The sequence below is a fragment of the Bombus pyrosoma genome, linkage group LG5 (assembly GCF_014825855.1).
Source record: "Bombus pyrosoma isolate SC7728 linkage group LG5, ASM1482585v1, whole genome shotgun sequence".
Taxonomy (NCBI): Eukaryota; Metazoa; Arthropoda; class Insecta; order Hymenoptera; family Apidae; genus Bombus; species Bombus pyrosoma.
In genome coordinates this window covers 941,323-964,778 of record NC_057774.1, presented here as the reverse complement: position 1 = coordinate 964,778, position 23,456 = coordinate 941,323, and the positions used below count along the sequence as shown (strand labels likewise).

The window sequence follows — 23,456 nt, the reverse complement described above, 5'->3', positions numbered from 1 at the left end:
CGAGAAGGGAAATTATGGGGCTAGATAGTTGAGGGGGGTTTCGGGGAACGACGGGGTCGGTCGGGAAAGTGTAATTTCAGTTTGAAACAGGAACGGGAGAGGCCGACCCACATCGAGGCTTCGAGTGTTTGTATTGCTGACGCGGCGATCCAATCCAATCCAATACCCATGGCGGATAGGCAACACACAGTGCATATACTATCTACGTATGAACGTATCTCCCTCTCTTTCTCTCCCTTCTTCCTCTTCCCCCTCGCCCTGTCGCTTTCCCGTCTGCTTTCCAATACAATTTCGCGGGGTTCGCGTCGAGCAGGCGGAGCCTTCATTTTATAATTAATTGTCCGCCATTTTAACATCGGAAAATCATTTTTTCCTCGGTGACCACGACTTCCCAATTAAATCATCAGCCATACGTGGATTCTCCTGTTGTTTCTGGCATGAAGAACGGTGTCGGCGATGAAACATTGTAGAGATTCAGATGATATTGTTTGGGGATTTCAATATAGACGACGTCTACCGTCTTGTATATTTTTAACGCTTTACCTGAAACATGATAATATTTGAGGTATCATTGGTTGTTAATAACAAAAGATTTATCGAACCACTCCGGTATCACAGTCTCTTCCAAAATAATTTCTTTCTTGCAAGTAGCGTCCAGTCTGTGTCTGTGTACGATCACCGAAGTTAGATTGTACGAATTAGAGGTTTCGTCTCATAAATCCAGGAGTGATCCAGTTACTTCGATGTCTATCGAAAACTCGAATTTCAGCATCGTTATATTTATGCGATTCGAAGAAAGAATCTTGGCGTATCAATCGAAGAAGCAAACGTGGCTCCTATGGAAACAGAGAAATTAATACCCGTGGCGAAATTCAGCATAGAGCCGTCTAATTAAATACCTGAGCGTGGCAACGATCGCGACCCTCGGGATAGGGTTGAAGCGGTTAGCCGGGGCTGCATGCGTGCTAGTCGGCTGCTATTATCATAAACGCAACAATAACGAGGGATGATCCGACGTGTAAACTGTTAAACCCTCCTCCCCCTTGGCTCTTTTTTCGGCGAGGGTGAGGATTACCGTGGGGGCCCATCGAACCACGTTCCCGGGGCTGGAATCCACAGGGGATGTTATTGTTGCCGCAGAGAGCGAGAGAAAGCGGTCGTCGAGCTGCTGGAAATAGACACAGTGTAGGGACTCTGTAACTGTTAGGCTAGAAATCTACGGGACCATCCTGTTCAACCCTCCATAATATTGACGGTATTTGCCGCCTCCTATTACGAGCTCGATTGAACCAAACTATACGATTATCATGCGTCACTGATAGTCTCTCTAGACTGGATCAGGTCCTGAGACTATGGAGAGAAGGGGGATCTTTGTTGCAGGGTTTGAGCATTTCGATGATAATTTCTTAAAATGATGAGAGGTTGGCTAATCTTTGACGAAGAGTGTTCGTTTACAGATCTGCAAATAGTTATCTAATGGTATAAAAACGAATTATACAAAGTAGTTGACATTGATTAGAGAATGGCTGCTACTCACAGGAAAAGTCACTCAAGTGATTGTCCAGCGAACAGAGCTCCAAGGATAATTTACTCTGTAACATATTATAATAGAATTAACATATATTCTTTAGCTAGCTTTTGTCATATCTCAATTAATATTATTTATTTATTTATCGTACAGGAAAGTATTCCGGCTAGAATACAAACTGATAGTATATAATGAATAATTCTGCAGTTTAGAAAAATAGATAGAAAACAGAAAAAATAGATAAATAGTGGACATGTTCAAATCATTACTGAAAAAAATCGCAGCTTCGCATATCCGGTTAATAGGGTCACAGATAAACAAGTTGAAATGTATCTCTGTACCAGAAAAGGGTTACGAGGGTCTTAATGGGCTGCGGACAACAACAAAGTTAAGCCTATTCGTGATAATAGTTAATATGGTAATGGTTATGATCAGCGATTGCCATCTTCTATACTGCATGCAGCAAACTTAAGGCAGCGCGATGTTGAACATTGTATTCTAAGCAAGATTCGACCAATATGCGGTACAGCAGCCGAAAGGTGTTAGAGTATGTAAATTTCGCTGTGCATCATCTAAGAAAACCGTTGCCTTTATAGCTTCCTAACAGACTCCCTGAATGTGAGAGACGAAGTAAACGAGGAGCGTGATAAGGTCACCCAAATCACATATCCAACCGATTCCGCGAAGATCTCATGAGAAAACACTTATCATAACTCAATGATACGCCGTTAACCACGCACCAATGCACGAAATTACCAAATTCATATTGCGTTAAGAAAGTTTACCATGCATCGGGAAAAGAACAATCGAAGATTAACCATATCACGCGAGAAAGCATAAAGCTGCAACACTTGAACAAAATTGAGGCGATACCGCCAGCACCTTCCGATATTTTAGGATCACAAATAGTAAAAATATCCTCAATACCGATACCAAAGTTGGATAGGTGTATGCAACGATTAAAGGAAAAGTGTGAACAGACAACAAGTGGAGAAGCATAGACCAGTGTGAAATACGACGCAAGAAGAATCGACAATTTATTGGATATCACTGACTCTAATGATAGAATCATTATCCGGAAACATATCGCTAAGGATTCCAAGAGATTGCCGTTAATTATTGACAAAGCTCCAGTAATAATAGCTCTAGTAATAATCTTCGATACGAAGTATACGGAACAAACAAGATAATCTTTATACCGATTTGTACGTTTACGAATACGATGAGCTTTTCTTCTTCTGATGAATGACTTCAATCGGATCAGACGAAAATCATCTAAGGTATTATTCATTTTATATATTCTTTTTACGAATATATATGACATAATATAAGTGGCTACGTATATAAGAAAGAAACCAGCATCATTAGGGTCAAGATTCAATAGATCGTCATCCCAAACGATAGAGTTGAAATAATCACACATTCCCAAGTAGTCATCACGTCTGAACTATATTTGTATCATTCATTATTTAATAGTGGCTGAGCCGATACGTTGAAACGAAAATTGAGGATTATACATTACGCGATACACAAATTTTAAGTTTTATCTAAAGATCGATACACTAAATAACAAGTTGCGCGAGAGTCTTACGGAAGGTAGTGCTTTCCAGTTGAACGGTTTAATCATGGACAGTTCCGAGAAACAGTCTTTAACCAGAATAAGTGGATCGATGGTCCGTTGGTTAAATACATTCATAGCAGACAACGAGTGACGCTCGCACGTGGAATACATGAATACGAAATCCTCGAACTTCATTACCGGAACGTTACGTGAGTCTGCCAAGTCGCGGAACGTTCAAATGATACTTGCACGATGCGACCCATCGACCATGGGGTACACAGTCAACCACGTTTCATCGACGGCTGCACAGCTCCTCCGCGGGTAGCTTATAATCAATTCAATTAAAATTGATTTCCACTCATCACGATACATCAAACAAAACGGGCCGTTGGTCCCCCCTCCTCTCTCTCGCTTCTTTTTTCAATGCTTTCGCGGCACCGCTCTTATTTCGTACTCCCCCTTGACTACCGTAAAAAGCATGATATCGCGATTCGAAACCGAGTTATAAATATTCAACGGGAGTCAAAGATGGGGCCGGGCGAGTAGTTAGTAGAAAAGAGGGGGCGGGGGGTCGCTCGTAACCGTTTTGTTCTTTTGTCAGCGTCGTCATTATATCGTATACCTTCAATTTTTTCTGTCTCTCCGTGGCAGTCGTGTTTACGTGGGCGTGCAACAGCGCGAGGATTCGACGGCTTCCTGCCGTGAACAGGCAGTTGAAACGACACGATTCGTGTATAACCGGGGCCTATCCTTCCTTCTCTTTTTCTTCACTCGCTCTGGTACTCATTCACTCTGGTATACGATGCAGGGTGCGTGCCTGATTTTCCTGTACGCTGATGCACTCGCCAGGGCGAGGCACGCGCCTACACCAAGCGCATTGCCCTTTCGAAAATCCGTTATTAGCATCGAGCCTCCATTATGACGTTTCGTGATGCTGACGAATACTTAGCCCTCGCCGTTCTGTTCTTGCCTTCCGTGTTAGCCGTGGCTATGCACGCGCGTTTACATATTATTCGAGGGAACATGGGACACGCGCCGCCACGCTCCGGACCCTTTCACCTACGCGAATATCGTGCCTCTGTCAGGAGCGTACGTTTCCTCTTTTATTTTCCGTGTCGATGATAGACGAAGATGCTCGATTTGGATTTATTTGTATGGTTACGCTTTCCTGTTGACGCACAGGTTCATTGACTGGAGCAATCAGGAGTTTTGAAGTTGTTCGATGTCCATTTTGTAGAAATTCTGTACGTTCTGACCTGGAACGAGGAGTGTCTGGCTTTTAATTCATTGTCTATTATATTCTAAAACTAACTACTTGTTATTTGATTCACTGTTCAGGTTACCGGAGTACAGACTATCAAGGAAGATACGAGAGTGCTGGATCCAGCCAGTTTGCAATGATGCCTGGTCCATGGGCGAGGGGTTACGGCACGCCCCATAATTATCAGCAGTATTCGGAGTACCAGCAAAGAAATAATTACGGCGCCCAACAGTACGGGCGAAACAATTACCACAATCCACAGTACAACAGTTATGGCTCGCAGTACAATCAGCAACGGGTAAGATTTTAATATTTCAATGTTAATGGTTATCCCTGGAAATGATGGAGCGATTGATTAATGAATCTAGAAACATTTCACTGTTCGAAAATGCATCTTTCTTGATAATATTCGAATTAAATGAATTTCATTTCAATTAAAAGATTCATAAGAAACTAAGTAGAAGAGATTGAAGAATACGCCCATCACGATTTAACAGAATGATGCAAAGGTATGATCAACAACTAATCACGTTTTTTTATAATGTTCTAGAATTATTCTTCTAACTACCAAGGGAATAGTGGTGGAAGTGGGGCAAACAGGGGAGGAGGGTGGGGACGATCGATGTAGACTTTTACTTTGTTCACTTACGATCGATCAACGTCATCACAGATTTGTAATTTAGTTTTATAAGAAATTCACGTTTCGTTGTAATCATTTAGAATCGTGGAAATATGCTTAAGCCCAGGAATTTATTTCATCGCGGACATGCGATTGCGTTGCTCTTTCTTTACTAGATGTCCATAAATTTAGGTATAAATGATGATATGATGAATATGTAATACGTTGACTTCATTCCAGAATTCGTTTCTATGAAAAAATTCACGGAGGTGGCGATCAACGCAGAGTATTATCACCTACATAGCATTTATACAATTAATATAATTCCTTTTTAATAGCAAGGTATATAGTAAACGCATAATATAATCTGTGATGACGATTATTATTTACGACTTAGGGACGTAAAGACGTATCAACTGTAATTTCATGTGAACTCCAGCGTAAGCACACGAAGAAAAGAAAAAAAGAAATGTATAATATTAAATAATCGCTAAAGATTGCGCTTCGACTGCGTAACTTTTAATAGAAGTAGAAGGAGCAATCTGTAAGCGAGCACAATTTGTTAACAGAAATTTCATTGTACAATCAAAACTCGAGTAATCATATTATGTCGGAACACAGCTCGTGCGATTGTTGATAATCAGCGCAATTTAGTTCTTTTTTGTTACGAAAAAGTTCAAGATACACCGGTGAATGAATTAACTCTGATAAGGATTTTAACGTAAATTTCGATAAAGATCGTTCATCGAAAGATTCATCAAATATGAATCACATATTTTTTGAATCACAATAGTATATATGTAATCATTGATTATAATACAAAATATTTGCTGAAACAGCACTGTTCGTTCATTTTCTTTAGATCTCGTCCTAACCAAAATACCGAGGCTATTTTGACAAACAAAGAGATAATAATATCGAAGAAATTGAGAAATATTTTTACACGGGATAGCATTGTGATGAATAACTTTGTTTTAAAAAATTGTAATTCTATTTGATAGATTTCTTCTTTCTCTTTACACCACAGCTTGCACAGATTGCACCGCGTACCCGTTGTTCGTACATATCGTTGATATACAACTAAGCGAAGAAAATACGTAGAACCTTTTCATTATGATATCTTGCACATCACATGTGGTGACTTTTATATTGTATTTACTTGAAGAAAAAAAATATATATATGATTTAGTGTTGGTTAAATATCTTCTTTGTTGAATTTCCTGATACGACTGCATGTCCAGAAATCCTTTCGACCAATCCTTTCTAAAACCAAAAATTCAGTTATTATCATTAGAAATTTGTAAGATGTTAGCTTTGATGCGAAAAATGAAAAACATTTTGGGATGCTGAAAGGCGTAATCGTGACGAATGGGGTGATGTGATATCACGGTTGAAACCAGGCGGTCCGGGTACATCTGGTACCGGTCTACCAGAGCGGGCGAGCATTGAACCAGCGAGCGCCACTCGAGAAAACAATAGCGAGCAACGTTCTTGTTCTCTCTCCCTTTCTCTCTCACTCTCACTGGCTCTCTATCGTCACCCTGAAATCTGGAACCCATGTTGTAGAACCGTTTCATCGGAACCGGAGACGGTCGATCTCTTTAGTCAGACAAATTTTACGAATCTATATGATCTTGGCTGATGTGTCGATGTTAAAGGTAACGCCTATGTCTATTTATATAATATAAGAAAGATAAATTTTTATCCTAACCTTTTTGTGGTAAATATTCGCTTTAAAGCAAACGTAACAGTTCTAAGAAAATATTTGTACGACATGCATATATCGAAGAATTTGCCATAAACACTATAATGGGCAGAGTATTGTGTTCTGCATAGCCTATTTAATTTGCAGTGCCCGCATAAAATCCTCCGATCGTTCAGCGATCCAAGCCGACACTTCCGATAACCCGCATGAGTAAGAGTAAACAACCCTTTCGGCCCCAGCTTCTCACATTGTTTCATTGCTCCTATAATTCCTTCATCCACTCCCCTATTCGACATAGTTATAACTTTCTATAGTCAGACTTTACTAGCAATAATTATTCCTAACTTATCTTTCTTAACGTCTAATTAGAACTTTGCGAGTAGAGACTATTTTCAATAGCAAGTTCAACTATTCTTTCAGCAAGAATTCTAGTTCCTTTCAAACCTACGAAAGTCACTTCCATCGATGTTCCTCGACAGAATATAGTGTTCCTCTTTGAGGAATTTTGCGAAGGATGTATCTCAAGCTCGGTTATTGCGTCTGCACACGATTATGGATGATCGAGCCACGTCGTGCGTGCTGCGCATACTCCTCCATTTCGAAGTACTCCTTTCTGTGAAGCATGCGGCGTTATCTCGGCTTCCTTGTTGTCCCTTTGATGAAATAAAGCACTATCCGCGGCGAGATCTACCCTACGTTAGTAGTTGCGGTTCCCGGTTTCTCTCTCTTCCTCTCTCCGCATATGTACACATCGCATATGTGAGGCGAGGGCACAATTCTCGAGTTCTCTCGACGGTGCAGGACACAATGCGGCCCTTACATCTTCATCGAGTACGAGTCGTCGCTTGCATGTAATGCGTTCACTCTACACTTTCCATACGGATGTACGAGTCTCCAAGCATTTCCTACTACCTCGATTCGGATTCGCTCGGACAACACTCGTGCCGCTTTTCTTTCGATGCCGTGCCGATCCCAAAGAAAAGCATAATTTAATTTAAGCATATCCTAGGCGTTTTATTTAAGATGCTTGCTTTACCAATTCTTTGTTTTTTACACGGACGTGAAATTCCAAGGCATATTCTCAGAAAGTAAAAAACACAAAGGTCGGCGAAAAACGAAATTTGAATATTAGCCAACCGTTCAAAATTTAATATCCTTTTCTGCGATTTCCGAATTCGTCTCTGCGATTCTCCAAAATGTATTGTTTCTTCCAAACCATTCTCCATTCTCTCTCTCTCTCTCTTTCTCGTTTTTTATGTAACACCGGAGAAGTACAGTGTTTTTACAAAATACCAAGCGTCGTTCTCTCTGGTAAAGCCGATGTAAAACGCGTTTGTGTCGGCGGACGTAGATTCCAATGCACTCGTGCGATCTATGCGGCTGAGAAAAAGAGAAAACATAAAAACAACGACAAAAAATGAAGGAGGAAAAGAGACAGAGAGAAAGGATCCAGGCGAAAGAGAGAAAGAAAAAGGCGAAAACAAAGAAAGAAGAAACTTTGGTGCACATAACTGGAGGCAGTCCGTTGGGTGGTTGAATCGTGGAGTGGAAGGCAGTGAGAGCCCTTGTACGCCCATGGAGAAGAAGGTCCAGGTGCGCCCTCGCCTCACACGACTCTGCTTCACGGCACATCCGAGTTCTCTTCTCCCTTCGTTCTCTCTCCCTTCCTCGGTTTTTTTCTTTCCCTTTTTCTTCTCTATGCTTCTTCTCCTCTCGATTCTTCCTCCTTTCTTTCCCCTGGTAGCCGGCATTCTCTTACGCACTCTCCCGCCATGGTGTACGCCACGCATTGCTCTCGGGCAACATAAAAACGCAGCAATCCGTGTTAATGTACGTGACATACGTTGGACGCTCTGTCGGTGTGTACGTGCAATCGAGCGCGCGCGCATTTCTGTATATTCGTACATGGGTGCAGGCACCTAAAGGTAAAGAATAGGGACTGAAGTACCGGCGTGCAAAATGGATGGCGGATGTAAATGCCAAGTAGCCAAGTATACGCCACTCTCTTTCCCGTTTCGTTCTTCTCTCTCATCTCGCTTGGTTTCGCGTGATCTGCCCTACCCTGTCCTTTTCCCGTTTGTACGTATCGTGTACCTATATATGTATCGTTCTCCTTCTCGTTTCGTACCAACTATGCCGCCTGCATTTGATAAGTACGCATTGGCCGAGTGTGTACGGTCGCTTGTGCGGCGCGAAACCACGCGGAAAGATCAAGCAGCTGCGAATAAATTTTTGTGTATGCTCTGGAGTCTCTCTTCTACGAACGAACGGAAGTTAATAAAACTCAAGAAGGATTAAAAATCGTGCATTAACCTACCGATTTTCTTCTTACCCATGGGATATGCACTTCATATGGATGCACGTCAAAGAGCCATCTCTGATTTGATATAGGAAATAAGAGAATATCAATGTACCTATTGCGATAGTTGAGTCTCGAGATGTTGTTCGATCGATGATGTGACATTTATCTTTAATTAACGTCTACCAGTCGTGGGGCGTAGATTATCTTGAAATTCGTCAACGATGAGAATTGTGCGAGGTAACACGATCTTGCTTGGAAAGAACCGTGGGTGGTCGGTTTTCGTGACGGATCGCAGGAAGGTGAGCTCTTTGCTTGACGTGCACCTCGTTACCGCGTCGGTGGAGACGGGCTCAGACACCGGGATGACGCAGCACCGGCTCCTGGTTACCTCTAGTCCATTGTTCTCCCCGCATTTCTTCTCAGCTCGTGCTCAAGTGCTCGATCGCTACCCTACCTCGAGGCCCGGATCCCTCGGCGTGATTTTAGCCCTGTGTCCGCGTACATCCTTCGTGAATTCGTGTCTAAACGAAATTGTAATCTTACTTGGTACACGTCGATAAAAATATCGTTGCTTTGACGGAGTTCAGCCACTGGTATTCGAGAATTCGTTTAAATTCTATCTTTATGCTTCGCGAAGAAAACTTAATTGATCTAGGAATAATTTGATCAATAAGATACAAATCTAGTGACTTATAGAAAAATATAGATTTGGGTATCTTACATTGTAAAAAGTGTTGATTATATAGTCTTTAGTAATTACGAACACGAACACCCAACGGTTAAGAAACGTTAGAACGTAAGACGAAGACGGTTTGCAGTAGAGTGAGCAGTCGGACAGGAAAAGGGAGGAAGGTGACGAGATGCGACCCCCCGCGAGGTTTCCCGCGCGGGGCACCCGCCTGTCGATAATGTCCCGTACCAGTTACCGACAAGGGGTCCACCTGCAAAGCGCTAGCGATTCCGTGGTTGACCCCCCATGCGAAACAGACCCCCTACTCGCGTCACGTCGACTCCTTGACTTCGGTTGTCCAGTCTCGCGGAAATAACGATACGTTCGTATGGAAAAAGGAACGACAAATGCCACCGGTATATCGTCACCCTGTCGTGGGGCGCAGAACGTTGAGTCGCAGCTAGCACGGTTCGCCCCTGGTGGCCTCGCCGTGTGTGGGAACTTCCGATTTCGCGATTTTCCTTCGTCGTTCGAACATAACCTCTTGAGAGTTCACCGAATAGCCGATAGGCATATGCGTATCTGTCACGGCTACCGAAAGTGCGCGCGGGCTTAATTTTTACAAAAGCGCTGCCCGTGCACCCCGTGTGCTACCTTCTGCTCGATAAACAATATACCATCGTGTACGCGCCAACGGGTCGACGAGTGGTCTCCCTGTACAATGCCATCTTATGACATTTTCGAGTTCGACCGTTGTTGTTGAGTGCTTAAGTGCTCGTTATACACACGTCGCGTCAAGCTTTTGTGTCGCAGCAACTGTTTTTTCGGGCGTTGGTTGAGTATGTCCGGGGAGCCAAGTCCGCGTGAGCCTTGTTCTTTACGAGCAAGAATCGAAAATTAATAACGGACCAAGTATACCCGGTAGCTGTACTACAACTTCTATTAATGAAATTGTACATACATATCTATATCATATTGTCACGACGGAGTTAATGTTCGCACGATCAATAGAACAAATGCAGCGAACAACAGGGTCAACCTTCCCAATCAACGACATCTACGGTGAAAGGAAAATCATACGACAAAATTTGTAAGTTTTCCATTCATTGATATTTCTGATAATTCCTTAACAAGTACGTGTTGATCAATAATCTTAATGACGTAATGAGCAATCCAGACGACTCTAACGAAGATTGACCAATGGTCAATGACGTAGCTTTTTTCCGATGTGTAAGTTTAAGTTTAAGGGACTGAGAGAGAAAAGAGCGCGAAAAAGAAAGTCTCGGTCAGTAGGTAGAAAGCTGGTTGTCACGGATAAACATTTTCTATCGTCTTCAAGCGATTTACTTCTGGAGGTCAAGCTCGCCCACGCAACCGGCTTTTCTCCAGGGGCGTATCCACGGGGCGTGTTCACAAAGCGGTAGGGTGTACCAGAGGCGGAGTCGTTTCCCCACCGTTCCGAACGCGCGATTTTTGCTCTCGGCCAGGAACGTACACGCGTTTTCCGCCGTATATATACACGTAAGTGGTTGGTTTCTGGGTCGTGTGAGTAACACTGTGACGTCCCGCGGTCGGACACGGGTCACAGACAGTAGGCTTTGCCGAGTTTTCTTCGGCCGATCGCCGGCTAAACGATTTCTTATGCCGCGACATTGAACACTGCGATGTCGAGAATCGAACAAAACCACGCTTCGTCTTTTTCTTCATTTATTTTCTGTCTTCTCTCTTGACAGAGTGCGCTTCAACGAAGAACAAATCTCGCGAGTGCACCGAGCGACAACGATACTTTCACTCGACTATCGTCAGGTGTTTCTTAACTCCTTGCCTTACGATGTTTTTTACTAGCCATCTCAGTGAACCTTATTCCATGCTATGACACTGTGTCAAACGCAAAATATCGAAACGTTACGAAGAATTGACGCTAAAATCGTAGATAGTTTCTTTTTTCTCTTCGTGCATACCCGATTCCTTCACGACTGGTAATTAGTTCCATGCGCCATGTTTTGCGCCAAGTTTATTCATTCTTTACCGAAGATTATTCTCTGCAAGTGGAAATCGCATAAGTTACTTACATATTTGTTTGCTATGAATCCACGGAAATACGTGCTTAGCAAACGCGTGATCGGATTCTCTTATTGAAAAAGTATTTGATGAATCTCTTGAGCTGGGCGATAGAAGAAACGGCAGACTATGGAAGAAACCAGAGGAAACTTTGCTCATATTTACAATGTTTAGCTTCCACTATAGTTGCACTATTTAGTTATCGTGATGGGAAAGTTTATCCATGATATGGTATGATTTCATCGAGCCTCGCGTCGTCCTTTTGATCGATATCAGGATTTAATAATGCATCGAGGAAATATCCATTTCAGGTGGCGCGATCGGCTGCACATAGATACATCTTACATACGGTGAACGAGGGAATATCGCAAATTCCCTGACGGCACGGATGGCAAAGGCATTCTGGCGTAGCAATTACCTGCAGGGCGAGGGAGTCAAGTAGCAATATCTGGACCCGTTATCCAGTTCGGTTATCCCGACTGGAATGCTTTGTGTCGCCGGCAATCTGCATTTCTACCTGTTTGAATGGAAGTCTATGAGATCCGCGGCATGATTTCAAATGAAATCGACTCTTTGTCCCCTGGCCGGAAATTTCCAATTCAATAACGCGCCCAGGGAAACGCTGTAGAAACGACCGATTGATTGATACTCGGAATTGGATGGAACGCGAAAGGATGGAAAAAGTTTTACTGCCGGTCGATCGTCATTCGAGAAATTTGAATGTCTTACATGTAACCAAGAGCTAATCTTGAATCGACTCGTTGGATCTTATTAAAGTTATTATTCAACTTTGTATACGTGCGTATTACACGTTACGAATACTACATATCGGGAAACGTTAGTAGAATATTTAAAATGTAGTAACATCGTGATGAACTTTAAGCCTGATGAATGTCTGAATGTGCATTGTATTTTAGCAACTGGTGTATTGCTTCCTTTAGTTGGCTTTGGGAGATTTTCTTCCATTGGAACCTATGAATGACTAGTCAAGAACTTGCCCGGCAACCCTTTGCAATGCATTAGAATTTCGCAGCTATCAAGGGAGGAAGGCGACATTAGCATCGAGGCTAAGGACACCCTTGCTTCGCGTTCGCGTCTTATGTTTTCGTCGGCCCGGTATTCATGAACGGGGTTCTGACGTGGGGCATTCGACTTCCTTCTCCTTCATGAATTTACAATCGACCGAAGGAAATGCGCAGACGAAGCTTGCGCGTGCCATTCCCTGAGAAACAGTGCTAAATACCAGAAGCTTCAATGTTCATTCCATCGTTTTAGGTATGAGTTATAAGATTTGACATAATGTATACTTAAAGAACAATGGGATAGAAACACTTTTAACGCAATATATGCATATAATTTTTATTCTTTTTTGAGAAATTATCACTGACATCACAGAGACATATTGAGTACTTCGTAGTTGTACATACGTAAGTACTTTTATAGATTCCACAATAGTTGTCAGAAATGACTAAAAAGCCGACAGTTCTGCTAATCGTATCAAGTTACGGCAACAAATCCATGGTCCAGCTAATAAGAACGCTAGTGTCGAAGGATGAGGGAAAGAGAGAAATAATAACGAGGAAGATAGAGATTGGAGGTTTAGTGGGCGAGGGTGAATGTGGTGAGGGAAAGCGGATGGAGGCTGGAGCCACGTGCTGCTGTCACTGGCACAGATTATATTATATAGGAATGGCAGCGAATAGGTGTAGATATAAGCGTCGAGCGGCAGTTAATAAATATGATAATGGCGGGCGAAGTGAGAGAAAGAGAGGGGTGTGTGGGGTGCGATATGGGATACCAGTGTATAAGAGTGACCACCAGAAGCAGAGGCCTGTCACCGTCAGGACCTCTCGTATGTCATGCGACGCACGCACGTATACATACATGCACATACAAAGTGGCGACACGCGCGCGATGACAGCATCGAGCGTGGAACGCGTGCTACTATCTTTTTCTTCCATTTTTCTGTTCTTTGCTGTGATATAATCGTTGACGCGATTACTTGATTCCAATGACAACTATTTAAATAAAAAAGCTGGCTGTCTTCCTTAAATTTGTCAACTTTTTTACTTTTAGGAACTGTTTTAGTTTATGTTTCTACGACACATTCGTTGGAGTGATATATCAACACGTACTGCGTTTGCAGAGTCGTAGTAAGTGTTAGAATCGTAAACGTCCTATCTAATCGTCTTAATAAAAGCATTCGATGCAATTATTATGCAATTAACAGGACATATATTGTCCTTCGCTTTAGATCTCTCAGAAGATCTACAAATTACACCACGGAAGATCACACGACCTAGGAAATACATGGAAACGCAAAATCGTTGAAGGGTCATCGTCGTCAGTGGTGGCAGTAATTCGCGAAATTTCATAATATCACGACGAACCGTTGGAGCAGGAAAGGAAAAAAAAGAGCGAAGAATACGGCCGGTTTCCCCTCGGCTTTCATTAATCTCACTTCCTCCGCGGAAGTCGGAAACAGTTTTCTGCTGTGCAACCTTTCCCTTTTGACCCGGTAAATTGCGCGCGCGCGGGCGCACGCACGCCAGCCACATCGTGTACCTGTATCCGCTCTTCCAGGAGCAATTAGTCACGGTGCTCTTGATAAATCGCCGGAATCCTACCCCCGTGGGGTTAAGTCCCGGCTGTAGACCCTCAGCAAATATCCAATAACAGGCGTCCGACTCCTGGCGGTCGCTTCGCCTCTCTACGCGTATAACCGGGTATTAACCTTCACCTATCGAGGAGATCGGCTTACCTTAATAATCGTAGAGCTACACCGTCGCAGTCTAAGGGGGTTACGACGTTACGAGGCCAGGAACACGCGGCGCTGGCTCGCGCAAGGGTGTTTCCATGGCACTAGTCGCAAGACTGGTTCGTTCCGCACCATGAGAAACAGGTATGATCAAAAATCGTCGGAGATGTAATGAAACATTCTTAACCTCTTCTCTCTTGGATAGAATGTTGGATAGGAGAAGTGCGGGATCGTTTGTTGGATTTGATTGGGGCTTTGATTTCTCCATGTGGAGGAGCATATAATTGGTCGAGTTTCTGAGAATTGTATAAATATCTTTTCCATTTCTTAATTCTATGGTACGTGATGGGTGCTACGATAAGTTGATAACGATGAAAAATGATATAGGTTTCTTAGAGGTGAATCAGACTACGAAGTATTTGCCATGAAGCATCTTTAGAAATCCTGGAAATTGTTAGAATTTTATTCATACTTTTTCCCTAAATTTGTGTCTTCTTATTTGCACGAGGGATGTTGAAAAATAGACCGAGTCGGATAATACAAAGGAAACAGCCGCCTCGGCATTCTGATGACTTGCTGAATCTCGACGATCAGCGCTTTCGGACTCGTGTCAATCCGTGCCCCATTCAGATGTATTCAATTCTTTGTCCAACCCCTCGGAGGTTAACAAGAAGAGGAGGGAGGAAAGAAAGAGAAACACAGAGAAGATGGGATAGGATAGGATAGGATCGACACGTTTCGGCGTATTCCACACAACATGCTCGTTCCTTTGAATAAGTATCGTTTTATTAATATCTCTGTCGTTATTTACAAAACTTTGTAATAATCTCTAATTTTCTTCACCGCCACACGCTACTCGCTATTCGTCAATCGTTATACTTTTACGCTTTTCTGTACGTATGTACGTATGTACCGTGTAATCCATGTGTACATGTATGCGCGTCTTTGTGTGTGTGTGTGTGTGTGTATGTGTGTTATATTAATGTCGATAATGCTCGAGTTTGCTAAATCGTTTACAGTAGAACGTGAATGTTCCTTACCGGCGTCGTCGTCGAAACTCACCGCTTTTCGACTTTGGAGCCGACTTCTACCACTTCTTTTTATAATTCTTTCTCGCGTCGTCTTCGTCGCGTATGCGCCTAAACACCAGCATACCACACATTATATTTACACCATCGAATTCACACCTGTGACCTCATTATCACAGCGCGCACGCCGCCTTTTTCTCTCTTTCTCTCTCTCTCTCTCTCTCGCGCGCTCTCTCTCTCTCTCTCTCTCGCTCTTCTTTTTACATTCGGCACGTTTTGTTTTCGTCTTCATCGTCGTTGTCGACCGTGGAAAATCGATTCTCTCTTTTGCACAAGCAAACCGCGTTACAATTTCGCGCCGGATGCGAGAAATACGTCATAATATACATCTCTAACTATGTACACGCGTGTCTCCGGCTCGACGTATCCGCCTGAAACACGCTCGCGACACGGTTTCATCGTTTCCATGCGAAGAGAAAGAAAGGAAACGTTGGATCCGAGTCGTTCAATTGAACAAACCACGCGCTTGGTCGATTAATCTGTTTCGACTCTTACGACTCTAATGTAAGTCATGCTCGTGCTCTTTCACCTCCGCCTTTTTCGACTCTGCCGCTCGGAATCGTGAAAATTGAAAGAATACTATTTCACTACGTGATTCGCGGATGTACCTCCGACTGGCAGCCGATTGGTCGATCTTTTACCGCTCATCCTTTTCACCACGAATAGATTCTGTTCCACTGAGTCATTCGCTCATAGAATCCAAGAAATCGTGGTTCACATTTCAAAGGAAATCGCGGGTAGATGTATTTATGTGAAGGATTGTAAGAGAACGAGTTTGTGGCTTGTTATTAGATTCAGATAATAAGTATTCTTTGTCGTCGTTTTCTGGCGATAAATTGTTCTTTGTTCTGTAATTAGGATGTATGACGAAGTAAGGTTTTCGACAGGTTCTTTAGGATATTCGAAACTTGATGGCAACAAATTTATAAATCTGTAAAACTTTTAGTTTCTGTAACTTGGATTTTCACGTTTGTGAAAATTTTAGATTCGTTTAAGTGCAATAAGTGATTGATCTGTATAAAGATGTACTTGAATCATGATTCGAATCATTAACTTTGAACTTGAATCAAGTTATTTGAGAGAAACCACGATAGATTTATAAATAATTCAAGATAGATACATAATTGATAAAATACAAAAGAAATCCTACTAAACTGTACAAATGCATATAAAATTTTGTTTCTATTTGTTGTTTTCAGGTTTACCTCATTGTCGCGTATTCCAAATGATTCCTTGCTCTTAGGTTTCCAGATTTATTGGTAACCAATGTATCCTAGAATCAGCGTCAATCGAATGGCTCAATTCTATAATTTGTCGTGGAAGATACTTCACCTATCAGAAATTCTTAGTATCGCGTTAAGCAGGCACCGATTCCTAATGATTCGCTGATGATTCACTGGCTCCTTTCCGCAAATTATAATTGTTCGAGGTTAATTTATAATCGCGTCTAAATTTTCTGAAAATTTCTATTCCTTCCATTTCAAATCTTTATATAAAAAGAAATTTGCCACATAATGTGCTTTATATTTTCTTGTTTACAAGAAGATGCACAAATTAATTTGGATATATTTTTGTACAAAGCTATTTTCTCTTTGGTCCATTAGAATAAAATAACTGGAATAATTGAAAATTTCAAGTTAGCGTTCAACCGATCGTAACTGGTCCACATCGAGGAGTTCCTATCCACCGGAAATCCGAATCTTCCTCGATGATAGATACGTGTTGTTGCAACGCAACAGTGTTGCGAGAGTGCGTCTCCGATGACACACGCAATGCACACAACCGGTGTACGGTTTCTCGCAATTGGAATCGACGCGTTTCGAGTGTACTGGCCAGATTATCCGCGTTTCTGCAATCTGCTTCGACATTTCGTTTGCACATCCACTGACGTTGCCTCTTTGGTCGTATATAAAACCAAATTTGTTAACAAACTTTCTAGTATTAAAATTAATTACTCTGTTTCGACCATTCGAGTGACTCTGGAACCCTCAGTATTCTTAATTTAGAAAATAATTTTGTTAAGGATGTTAGCCTTCGTGTAATTGGAATTCAATTGATGTTTAATATAGAAATTCTCTTTAGTTAAAACTATTATTTTATATGAATTAATGAATGCAGAATAAGATTTTTATTTATTTGCAGGGATTTTATCGCTGCAAAAGAGGTGGAAGTTAAATTCAGATTAGTACTGACATCCTCAACATCGAATTATCATTCTGATTACTCCTAGTCTTTGTCTTATACGTGGTTAGCCTCTGAGGGCAAGTAGATAATGGAATAGTAAGTAGTCTAACACGTTTTCCAGCGGAACTCGTTGTCAAGATTTTATTTTACGATAAACAAGTAAGGTTCTTGCAAGTTTCACACTCGTTTCTGTTCTTGTAGATATCAAATTTCTTTTGCAACATAGAATTAAATTGAGTATGCCACGAAATTTGGATGTTCTTCAAATGTGGAAGGACTGTTTCCGTAAGACAGATCTTCGAACTGAACAGGAAACAGAACTGTTATCTCTATAATAATTGTCAAAACGAATGAGAAAACTGATATAAGTACTTTGTATCTAAGAAACTTATTCGTATTACCAAATTTTTCAGATCCATCGAGATCCTACCTTTTCAAAGCCTCCATTGATCCAGACGTGGAACCGATACTTAAGCGATTCGCACATTTCAGACCCTATACAAGAGAGGGACATTCACGTTGATCACTGACTCCAATTATAACTGTCCTGCGGTTCACGCAGAATTTTCTCGTCTTACATATCTCTCGAACAATCAGTCCATCTTTGTCTGTTGGACAAATTACTAAACGTGTCTGCGTCTCCTAACAAGCAGACGTATCGTCTCGATAAAGCAATTTCACCGAGTCTTTTTCCAGTGTCTGCGATGAGTATTCGTCACCAAAGAAAGACAGTCTCCCCTAGATCAATCTCGTCGTTCAATTCCAATGATCCAGGCCAGGTAAGCTGTTCTAGAAATGACTCACACAGATCGGAGTACGCGACACAGGACTCCTTCTAGGGGCTGTCTTCCATAGGATACCAGGCAGCTGGACCTGCGACGGAGGGATTAGCCCCCGCCGCGGATGGCATGTACTACCAAGCCCGTCCTTGGAATGGCAGGTACGCACCGCATTGCGGTTGCTGTTGCTGCTGCATGCTCTGCTGGGTACCAGTTCTCGGGTAAGAGCAATGCTGAAGACTCTGGCTGGACGTTATCACGTGGTTCACACCGACCACCGAGTGATGAGGCACCGAGGAGGCCGCGTGATGAGAACCGTGAGGGCTCGACGCCGCGGTCATGTGAGGGGCTGGACTCGCCAAGGCCGCGCTTGGTCCACCGCGGCTGCCCTCGTTTCCGCCTCCGCCGCCGCTTCCGCATGGCTTCCCGTCCTTCACGAGCACCGGCACAGCCACTCGTCGCGGCGAACTAGCGCTCTGTAACATAAAAATAGCGTCGTTCTTTGAATTGGAATATTTGAATTTCGATAGTAGCTTTCAGTTCCAGTATTTGCAAGTTTTACAACGTGAACGTTTTAGCAGAATACGAAATCCGACCGAAGAATATTTGAAAAATAGCCTATGACGCAGGATGAGTAAATCGTTGACTTAAATCTTGAACTATTGCCATAAAATTAATTTCTTATTTGCATCGAGAAATGGAGAACAACCCGAACTTCGCCTGGAATTTCTGACATCATCATTCATCTAAGAGAAACGACAGCCTAGTCTACCCGATCCACCGGTATGTAAACTCAATCCACACGTAGGTGCACAGGCTGCGTACGACGAACCGTAAAGAAGACGTGGGACGACGTCGTGGCTCGGCTTCTGTGTTCCAAGCAAACACGTGGGCTCGGTAGGCACAGGTACTTAACCCGCGCGATACCTCGTGATCAGCATTCGAGCATACTCGTACTTTAGCAGCCGGAGACTCTCTCTCTCTCTCTCTCTCTCTCTCTCTCTTTCACACACACACACACACACACACATTACGAATAAACAGTACCAGCTACCGTGGACCACAGGATTCTAGCCAGGGCTCTGTCGAGCCGCGTCAACATCGAGAACTGCTGTCCCTCGTCTCCCCGCGTTACTGTCCGGGGGGATTCAATACGACGAGCGGGACCCCACGGCATGCCAAACAGAAGCCGAAGCAAGCCGGCCGAGTACCTGCCGGGACGACCACTCAGCTGTATCAACATTCGGTACACGACATTCCTCTTCGATCTCCACGCCAGCGACGCTTTAATAATATGATCGTGACCGCTCGGAAATAACGCCTATTTCGGCTGATGGATTCACGCTGATTGAATCATTTTTAAGAAAATCGAATGGAGAATTGCAGAGACGAACGTCTTTTCTTGGTTATCAGAGATTTTATTCTTTATAAAGCTATTTTGAAGCTTGACTTTGGTTGAGGGTTGATGTGAGATAGATCTTGAAGTACCTCGTACTTCATCCTCCATATTTTAAGACAGCAAAAGCGGCGAGTAAAGATAAAAGTGAAGTTGCTTTTAACGAAGATCGCTTAGTACCTATTAAAATGATTCTTGTGACATTATAAATACGAGTACATATTCACATTACAGAAGGTGCAATACTCGGATGAAGTTTGAAAGAATGGAAAGACGAGTGAACGCAAAAGCTGCAGGTAAAGTAATAAGGTGTAATTTTTAATAGGAATATGATGACCATCATCATTCACTTGATTTACTACGTACGATATCCTATATCTTGATTCTATTCTCGCATAACTATTCTAGGGATTCATCCATGAAATGTCTCGAGAATAAATTCTTCTGCGATTGTAACGATTCGGTAACCAAATCTGTACCAACACGAAAGGAAACAATGGGGGTGGAGTGTGTAACAACGATTCGATTCGAGTGGCCGACACGAACTTACGTGCACGTTGCTGGCCGCGAACATAAGTGCAGGCATGCCGTGCACTTCACGCTGACAAAGTGACGATTACGCTAAACGCATGACGGTCGGCGCGCGCGTCACGCGTCACGCCACTTTAGCCACTTCAACACGCGTTAAGCGATTTCCGGCGAAAATGGCCGTGCTTAGGAACGGAGTAGTACGTGTTTATGAGCGGCGACCACTGCGCCACGCATAATGAGCCTCAATGTTGCCGTGATCGCGCGGCCGCGATTGGATTCTCGGGAAACATATTACGCGTGGATTTCCCTCTCCCCCTTCGTGGAACACCGTCCCCTTTTAACGGTATGTACAATACATATATATACATATATTTCTTGCACGGAAGCGATCGTCGCCACCGGTTGCCGTTTAGGTAAAGGACTCGACCGAGATTCTATTTTTTATTTCTACTTTCAAGGGAGTGAATGGTATTATTGGTATTACAGATTCAATTTTATACATACAAATGTTAACCATAATTTGGGAATACAATCATACGAATCGAGTAAATGTATGCAACCTTTTATTCCACGTATTGAGAAAGAGACGAATCCGAAGAAGATGAAAGGAAGAGGAAAGACACAGCTGGCGAAGAATCTGCTCCGGCGATGATCAGATTTTTTAAAAGGTACCCTCTACAGGACGTTTAATTCCTTTAATATATCACGAGGACAAGGAACGAGGGCAGAGATACGTGCAAAATAAATTGTACTTGAAACGTCTACGCGGTGGCGGCCGATGTTCAGGCCGTATACAGCCGCATCGAATATCTAAATGTGCCGCTCGCGCGCGCCAGTGACTTTCACCCGAATGCATCTCTCGTGGAAAAACATTCGTCATCGTTGAAACTGATATAATTAACTAAAAGCTGGGCTCTACCAGTGGCACAGCTTTTCCCCTCCTTCGCTCCTCCTCCTCTAAAACCACTACCACCGTGAAACAGACCAGCTCGACGCGACGGCCGTCTACGTCTCATTTCTTTACAGAAGCCTCGGTCGAACAAAGAACCACGAGAAGAGATATTAAAAGATTTCTGCCGGGACCTCTCATTTCCGCGACGAATGGAATTCAATGGGTTCCGTAAACGAGGAAGTGGTTTTTAAATTTAATAAACGATGTTTTACCACGAGTGTAATTACATTAGGCGATCTCTCGATACCCGGCAAACAGCTCTCGCGCCCTCTCCCTCCCAAAAAAACGTGAAAATCAGGCCACCGATTTCTCCTCCTGCGATTCCTGTATTTCCCGAGACGTATAAAAGATGAATTGAGATTTCTGTCTTCTGTCGTAAGGGTGATATCGAGAGTTAACGACAACAACAGTTTTTTATCAGGTTCGATGAAATATTTTAAAACTCTCACAAATTCGTTCGAATGCGTACGAATGTACTATTGACTCGAATAGTATATTCCACTGAAGACAAAATGATCGATGTAATTATTTTGTGTTTATTCCATTGTATGTTAAAGCGAGAAAATTTTAATTTTGCTGTATCCTCGCCGGTTGTCGAGACAGACAGAGTAAAATTTGATCAAAGCGGCTTCGTTACTTTCGAACGATTCGCTATCTCCACGCTCTAGACATAAATATGTCGCAGGCGTTCAGCTTAATCTCTATTGCAACACGAAGTTACAATCGATGGGTCGAAAGATCGGCTGCTCGCGTCTCCAGGGGAGGGTTAATCGATATCAATAGCAGTAGTATTGGTAACCCCGATTCGCGTCCAGGTGTTGTGCATGACTGTACTCACGGCAAGATGGCGACCGGTCCTCGAGCACCCGTTTCCGCGCTCCCTGCAGGATACCTCTCCACCCTCCTCCTCTCTCGTTCTCTCTCTCTTTTTCTTTCTACTTCTCCTTCTCACTCGCTCTCTCTGCCCCGTCTTTTTCTTTCTCTTTCCTTTTCTCGTGTTCGCTCGCTCGCGCCGCCACTTGAAATTTTTTTACCGCCGCGAGGGGAGGAAATGGAATAAAACGAAAGAAAGGGGAAAAAGGGGGAAAAAAATCGGAGCTCTGGCTGCCAACTCGTCGTCAACGTCGACGACGACGTTGCCGTCGTAACTGCTACGTCTCCGTCGCATGGTGTTTTAAATTCCGTAAATGATTGATTCTATTCGCTGTTAGCAATTTTGCTATGTGTTAACAAATATTCGTAAGTAATTTCTACTAATTTGAAAATTACAGATTTCCCATCTAATCCTTTCGAACTTACAACAAATCCTATGGTAATTTTTTGAAAGGGATACTCTCGTAGTCCGAAAACAGTGACAATAAGAAGGTATCTACTTATTTGACCGATTATTGGGAGAGGTATATGTATTTTGTAAGAAATCTCAAGTATTCCTCTTCTCTATCGAATGTAACTGAGATGCAGATATTTAATGCATTTGTTTTTTTACAGGGATAACATCAAAGGCTCGTAAGAAGAAATTAATCGCGAGAAATAGTGGAAACTGTGGAAACAGCGACGATCGCTTAACGAATTAAAGCAGCTGCTCTATCGTGGGACGTACTCGGCGGGAGAAAGCTCTGTTTGCGCGAAAGATCTAGTTTCTCTATTAAGAAAACTATCTATGGGAGGTATCCCGTATTGTACGAAACGCTAATAGTACTGTAACTGCCACGCCCAATGCGTATGTTTCAATTTCGTGTAGTGGTGTGCACGCGATTCTGGCCACCCAATTACACGTACCATCGAGCAGATCGAGATAATAGAATGAGAATGCCGTACGGAGAACGAGGAGAAATAGTAAACACGGTATTGAATTGAAATAGAGATTACGGTACCTTCGCTGTCATGGAGAAATAGAGAAAGAAACAACAAGTCGCCACGTTATAGAAGAAGAGAAAGAAGCGAGAAAAAAAGATAGGGAATACGATACAGAGATGAATGGAAACAGAGTCTACGGGGACCACGAAAAACTAACGAGTAAATTATGGGGCGGCTGCTCGTCCTAGCGTGGACGAATCGAGG

At 42.8% G+C, this 23,456-nt stretch overlaps 2 protein-coding genes and 1 long non-coding RNA gene across 6 annotated transcripts in view; 2 read left to right on the top strand and 1 right to left on the bottom strand.

Annotated features, from left to right (window-relative positions):
• The window catches only part of LOC122567934 (5'-3' exoribonuclease 2 homolog), a 32,257-nt gene extending 26,088 nt beyond the window's left edge, over positions 1–6,169 (top strand). Inside the window, exons 17-18 of the mRNA XM_043727108.1 lie at positions 4,428–4,648; positions 4,901–6,169. Coding sequence (XP_043583043.1) covers positions 4,428–4,648; positions 4,901–4,978 — 299 coding nt within the window. The 3' untranslated portion in view covers positions 4,979–6,169. The remainder of the gene's footprint in view (positions 1–4,427; positions 4,649–4,900) is intronic.
• Positions 6,170–11,726: 5,557 nt separating this feature from the next.
• LOC122568006 lies at positions 11,727–14,854 on the top strand. The gene is made up of 3 exons (XR_006316945.1): positions 11,727–11,938; positions 12,019–12,544; positions 12,625–14,854. It is a non-coding gene; the product is annotated as an uncharacterized LOC122568006 (long non-coding RNA).
• A 375-nt stretch (positions 14,855–15,229) lies between these two features.
• The window catches only part of LOC122567547 (homeobox protein Nkx-2.4), a 32,532-nt gene continuing 24,305 nt past the window's right edge, over positions 15,230–23,456 (bottom strand). For 2 of the 4 annotated variants that reach the window (XM_043726210.1, XM_043726208.1), the window contains one exon: positions 15,230–18,992. In XM_043726210.1, the coding sequence (XP_043582145.1) occupies positions 18,651–18,992 (342 nt within the window). In that variant the 3' untranslated portion in view covers positions 15,230–18,650. The remainder of the gene's footprint in view (positions 18,993–23,456) is intronic. The other 2 variants (XR_006316803.1, XR_006316804.1) reach the window with 2 other exon arrangements.